Source organism: Aegilops tauschii, chromosome 3 (assembly GCF_002575655.3).
Source record: "Aegilops tauschii subsp. strangulata cultivar AL8/78 chromosome 3, Aet v6.0, whole genome shotgun sequence".
Lineage (NCBI taxonomy): Eukaryota > Viridiplantae > Streptophyta > Magnoliopsida > Poales > Poaceae > Aegilops > Aegilops tauschii.
In genome coordinates, this window is record NC_053037.3 from 621,444,849 (window position 1) to 621,451,471 (window position 6,623).

The window sequence follows — 6,623 nt, forward strand, 5'->3', positions numbered from 1 at the left end:
CTCTACAGAAATAGTGTTTCTCAAATAACAAGGAACACGAATTCCGAAATAAAAATGCTCTTACGTAAGATTGATAAGAAATCAGTGCTATGATACTTATGCAATGCGCTAGTCAAATAAGTAATCTGATGGTTAAAAGTCTGCTGGTAGAAGGCACATGCAATTCTCCACATCAGTGTTGTAATGATATCCAGTTGACATGATCCTCTCCGAGGGTGGACAAACGCCCTCCTTTTCCCAGCGGTACACCTTGCAACTACCAAGGTCTAACCTTCTCGAGAACTGGCGGGTGAACTCGCCATGGTCAAGGCAGCATTGCTTGGAGTGGTAGATGTGATTCTTCTCCACACCGCCGCGCCTGACATGTGCACCGCGTTGCAATACCCTTGTCCCACAAACAAGACACAAGTCTCCCAAGCTCGTCACCTCTACCCACATGGAGTCATGTGGCACTTTGTCGACAAGCTCGAACACCCTAACAAAGTACACTACCTGATGGTCATAGTGTGATCAGATCTCGATCGCCATCGCTAGCCTACCATGAAGCTCGAAGATGTGACCTGTGCAGTAGTTCTCGCCCCGTGCACACGGGAGAGGGCTTTTGATGGTGGGTAGCCGGTGGATTGCGGTGACCTCGGGAGCCCCGTCCCTGTCCAGGACAATGTCGAACTTGAGCAGTTGTTTGTTGTACCGCGTGAGGCCATAGAGCTTGCCTTTGCAAAAGACAATGTCGTCGAGGTACCGGTTGTTTGCTAATCCTCGAGCCATCCACTCAGACTCCGGGCAGCCAGTTCCGCATAGGCCAATGGTGCAATTGCCGATGATGGCGGCGGCGATGCATCCCCTCGAAGAGGGTTCCTCCGAAAAGACGATTTTCCTGAAACCTGTGGATTCATGCGCTGTGCATACCTTTCGATCGGTTTGTGGAGAGCGACACCTGAACGCCGGAGAAAGGGTTCACGACCAGGATACCGAACTCGACGCTGGCGGTGACGATCCAGCCGCCGTCATGGGATCCCAGGAGCTCCCGGCTGCCCCACGGCAGCGGCACACGCAAGTGACCTATCGTCCTCGGGGCTGTACGCATGCGCCTCCCGGACGCGCTTGCGGCCGGGCGTCGACACGAGCAGCAGCGGCCGGTGCCATGACGCGGCGGTGCGCCAAGAAGCGCAGACGGCAACGAAGCGCGCTCGGTCGTACGCCGTGGAACAGCTGAGGTACACCGTGTGGAGAAGGTCGTCGGGTAGGTCGGACCACCCTCGGTGGACGCCGCCGTCGCCGGGCATTGGCTCTCGCTCGTTGCAACTGAACGTACCTGAGGTTGGTTGGATTGATGCGCCGATCGAAGAATCAGGCCGCATACGGCAGATTGATCAGCGGTATTGCCGAGGGCAACAACCGTACGGCTTCCGCACCGCCACGCCACAACACGTAGTACATACAAAAGGAAAGAGATGATCTAGTTTTTTTTAGGGTAACTCCCGCCGCTTTATATTTATCTAATAAAAGTCCAGGATCTCATCCGAGACCACATCGAGTACAAAGTCTGGAGGTACCATTAGCCAAAGCTTACAGCGTTCCTCCACTACGCCTACCTTATAGCTAACTTATGAGCCGTGGAGTTTGCTGAACCTCGTACCCACGACACCTTCACCTCGCTGAAGCCACGCAACATCTGTTTGATCTCCTCAACACACGGTCCCGATGCCGAGAGGTTTTTGTCCGGGTCTGCAAGCATACTCGCCACCGTTTTGCTATCCGTCTCAAGGTGTAGCTTCTGGACATTGATCTCTCCTGCTAGTTGGACTGCCCTCCTGCATGCCATCAGCTCCGCCGTCTCGGCGTCCACCTCTCCGTTGTTGAACGTGCAGGCCGCCGCTCGGAAGTCCCCATGGTCGCCTCTCAGAATGACGCCGCCACCACTTTTGCCACCATGCCTTGAGACGGCAGCATCGGCGTTCGCTTTGACCCATCCTGACTCCGGAGCTATCCATCGCTGAGTCTCCCTTTGCCTTCTTTTGAGCCGTGTTTGTGTTTGAGTTGCCTCGTGTATGTGCTCGTTTGCGTGTCCGGTTGCTTGAAGTTTGCATTGCAAAGGCCGTGTTTTTCTGTTTTTTGTCGAAACATACACTTTCTTGGGTTTACGGTACTACCGTTGCTAGCCACGGTACTACCGCTGGAGATGGGTTGCTCATGTGCTTGCACAGCTGCGTCCCACGCATGGTACTACTGCTTCCATCGCGGCAGTAATTTTTTACTGTCACTGGAAGAGCGGTACTACCGCCTTGTGTGCGGTACTTCCGCCCGGGCGCGGTACTACCGCGATGACCCACGGTACTACCGCGCCGTCGCGAGCGCGTGGGGGTTAAGAGCGGGCAGGGGGAGTTCCAACTCCCCCATACCCGTTCATCTCTTTTCCCCACTTCCTCTCTCTCTCTCTCTCTCTCTCTCTCTCTCTCTCTCTCTCTCTCCTGCCCAAGAACGGCGCCGGAGGACCTCGCCGGATCTCCGTCTCCTGCCGCTCTCCTCGCATTCCGACCGGTGGGATCGATCCCCACCTCGCCCTCTTGCCATGGAACCCGGTGTCTCCCCTAGTCCCTCTCTCTTTGCCCCATTGTTGTGCTTTTAGGTTTTGGGGAGATGCATGTGTAGTTCTTGTGATTTTTGGCTAAATCTTTGCAAGAGGAGATTGTTGGAGAGTGCTAGTGCAGTAGATATGCTATTTGGTGTGATGCAACAGTGTAGTTTTGATCAACGGTAGTACCGATCTAATTTTTGGGTTGTTCCTAGATCCGTTCTTACGAGATGATTGTTCTGTGCGGTACTACGCTCCTCCTGGAGAACTACCGCTTGCTCGTGCAAGAACCGCCCCGTGCGGTACTACCGTTCCGCTGGAGCGGCACTACCGCCCGGGGCGCGGAAGTAAAATTTTACTGCCGCTCCAGGCGCGGTACTACCGTGCCAACCCGGCACAGTACTACCGCGGCTATAAAATTTTACGCCCGCATCCAGGCCCGGTACTACCGTTCACTACTAGGGAAAAGCCTAGCAGTAGCGCGCGTATTTGGTGTATCAGTAGCGCGGGGACCCGTGCTACTAATACGGCGCTACAGCTAACATGTATCAGTAGCGCGTGTTGCCCCACGCTACTGCTATACATGGCTAGCAGCAGCGAGCTTTAGTTCAACGTGCTACTGCTAATAGCTGCAAAGCTTTTAACTAGGGCGCGCTACTAGTAAGAACGTGCTGCTGCTAACTTTATTCCCCTTGCTACTATTAATTTTATCAGTTTTTTCTGCATATTTGTTTTGTATTTGAACAGGCTTTCTACAATAATCTTTAGCATATCATACACATACAAATGTAATCATAGCATCAAATCATGTCATCATCATAATCATCATCCAACAAAAAGTGGTCTCTTGTCATCATCTCGAAAATAGCGATACAAGTCTCGATTACTTGCAACTACATCGTCATCCATCTAAACAATGATATACGCGAGAAGAGCTATCACTATGAGTGAGAGCGAAACTATGCAGTACATGAGTTCGTATCCCTCTCTCGCACTACCGTGAACCTAAACTAACTACTGGCTGTCACTCGGAAACCGGAAACCGGTACACCTGGGCCTGACACTCCGGCCACTCGTCGTATACTCCTGGCGTAGCACTTCTTCACCATCGATGATCTATGCACCTGCATCGTCACATGAGTCGATGATATGCAACTTATATAGTTGAGCAACAGAAAGAGACAGACTTGGCAAAAATAGAAGCAACATATCATAAGCAGAAATAACAAAGTTCAACGTACCCAATATGACCTAACTAGAGTGATCTTCACTAGTCGAGGAGGACTGTTTAATTTCATCACAAATAAAGTTTTGTCTTGCATAACTCAAAGTTTCGTCATACACAAAGTATGGACTAAACGAACACATTGTCATATTTCGACAATCACTCCAACATGTCGTGCCATCCATCCAAGTTAGGGAGATAGTCCCCGAGCTTAGTGAAAGGCTTCAGGTCGAGACGCTGAGCGGCTACGCGTGTTCGGACGACTTCCCGCGAGATTTGCCCTTCCTCGTAGAACAGGCCTGTTTTTTCGAGGACCTCCTTCTTGATGACTTGGGAAAGTTCACGCTGGATGTGATAGAACTCAGCTCGAAGTCGATGATCCAGGATATCTCCTACGTTCTTTTCCCATTGCATAATATGGGCCTCGCCGGCTGTAGGTGACATGCGAAGGTTCTGCTGATCCTGTCTGTACTCGAGCATGTGGTGTAGGACATAGAATCCATCACTAATAGTATCACTCGGTTACTGGATGCAGCAGAAGTCGGTCCGAAGGCGGGCCTGCTGTCCCTTTTCTTCTTGGTCTTGATCTCTCCACCCTGTACGCCGTAGAAAAAGATAGCACTGTCGAGAACAGACTTGATGTGGGTGTAATCCTTTTTGTTCATGTTCTTCGACGAGTCCAAGTAAAGAGCGTGGGAGTATCGGGGGTAAAGGATGATGAGGACGGCGCGACCGCCGCTGCGCAAAATAAGTACACCTCAAATTAATTAGCCTCCACCGTGCAAATGTATGATTGAAATCGAAGGAAGGATATCCGAGCGGATGACTTACATGGGATGATAAGGCACGAGAATCGTCTCCTTGTCCTTATTGGCGACCATGAAATCTAGGATGTAGTCCCTCGCGTATTCACGGTGCTCTGCGCAGACTGACAAGAAGCCCTCGTGCATGAAGTACGGGTCAGCGACACATATATAAGGTATCTGCCCAATCCCGATGATGTAGTTCATGTACAAGGCATAAAGGCAGACAAACGTAAAATCCAGCTTCTTCAAGTGAAACATGTCGAAGATGTAATCGAATCGAAGGAAGAACTTCTCCGCGGGGAATATGGACGTACGACCTTTGCCGCGGCACGTTAACCACGTAGAGTGGGTATCCTGGATTTTCCGAGGCGATGAGGCTTTTCTCTCTCCGCAGCACATCGCCATGAAGTCTCCTTAGATCGCCGTGTGCGGCCTCTACCGCTGCCTTAGGTAGGATTGGTTCACCGGGGATATGCCATTTTGCCGCACCGGGGATAGGTATACGGTCTTGAACTCGAGGCTGCGGAGGCGGCTGGATCATAGAAGCAGCTTTGTTGCCTTTCCTCGGTCTCTTCCTATGCTTCTTTGCTACCGGAAGGTCGTCTATAATACGTTCAGCCTCCGGAGGCGGCAATTCAGGCACCGACTCATGACGCTCAAACCCTGAGTACTCATCATAGGCGCCAGTATTGAGATACTATTGAGTGTCACCGTCATCCTCATCCTCATCTATGGCGACGTCATCAGCGACTAATGGAGCCTCTTCCTCACCCCGTCCGCTATCACCCAGCACAACAGCCGACGCTAATTGGGTAGGTGGCGTGTTGATGTTCATACCTTGATGAGGCTGTGTGCTCGTGGGTGTGCTCCCGGCCGCCTCCAGACAAAGCAGACTCTTTGGCCACAACAGGACCCACCCATTGCAATCGCCAAGCCACCGCGGGGTCTCGTCGTCATCCCCCTAGTATCGGAGGAGCCAAATTCTCGTGGCCCGGTTTGACACTGGCCACGGAAACCTTGAAGACGCCGGGGGGATCGGCCGGCTATGGAACAATGGTTCCTTCGGCTTCATTATCGTCGCCTTCCCCACGTCCACCCTCTGGTCGCCGGTGGTGTGCAAAATGGTGCACGGGGTTACGTCGTCCTGCAAAGACATGTCTGCGACGTGAGACATTCGAAAGGCAATGGAAACAGGAGATTATACATTTATTGAAGAGGGTCGGTGTGACAGATACCGTGAGGGCGTTGAGCTCAGCCAAAGATGAAGCACCGCTGAGCACGTCCGAGACGGAGGACGGGCTGCTATGAGCAGGTGCGGCAGCCGGTGCAGGACCTGGTGCGGGAGCCGGTGCAGGAGCAGGTGCAGGTGCTAGTGCAACGCTAGTCGAGCTGCTCCCGAAGAAGTCGGCAAGGGAAAAGTCCGCTGCATTATTTTTCTGGATTTTTCCTGCTCCAACTGACAGCAGGCCGGAACCAAGACACCAGACATATCTACAATCACCTGTTTTGCGGCAGCTACCGCTGTTGCGACTGTCTCAGCTGATTTCTTCTCAACCGCAGTCTCAACCTTCTTGTTGATGCTTTCTTCAGTTAACCTTTGTCTTTCCTTTCTCTCCTCCGTGGTCTCATGGCAGTACTTCTTCCACGTGGCGCCGTCTCCGACATCGTGCACGCGTCCATACGATGGCCGAGTGTCCACCGGGAGTCCTTTCAATATGTTCAACGCACGGTTGAATGGGGTGTCCCACTTGGGCCTCGCCAACACCTCAAATGGCGAGTCGCTTTAGGCCGCAATCCTGTGTTGCTCTCTCTGCAAAAGGAACAAGGATCGTTTACAAATATGACTAAACATGCAGTCGAATTGATCAGAAACTAAAATTACCAGCAGTCTCATGAACTCCGTCGTGACTGGGTCCGTCTCGAAAACCTTCTTGACTGGGTCCCAATGGTACCGGGCCCTGAGGACGTCACGCTCCTGCGGGACGGTGAACTCCGCCAAGGGGTCTGGGATGCCCAG

The 6,623-nt window shown here is 52.3% G+C and overlaps 1 protein-coding gene across 1 annotated transcript; it reads right to left on the reverse strand.

The window, feature by feature from the left end:
- Nucleotides 1-510: 510 nt before the first annotated feature.
- LOC141020852 (uncharacterized) lies at nucleotides 511-1,286 on the reverse strand. Its single transcript, XM_073495803.1, has 2 exons — nucleotides 1,063-1,286; nucleotides 511-877 (listed from the first exon to the last, which is right to left on the reverse strand). The coding sequence occupies exons 1-2, from the start codon at nucleotides 1,284-1,286 to the stop codon at nucleotides 511-513; spliced, it is 591 nt and encodes a 196-aa protein (XP_073351904.1).
- Between the last annotated feature and the right edge of the window lie 5,337 nt (nucleotides 1,287-6,623).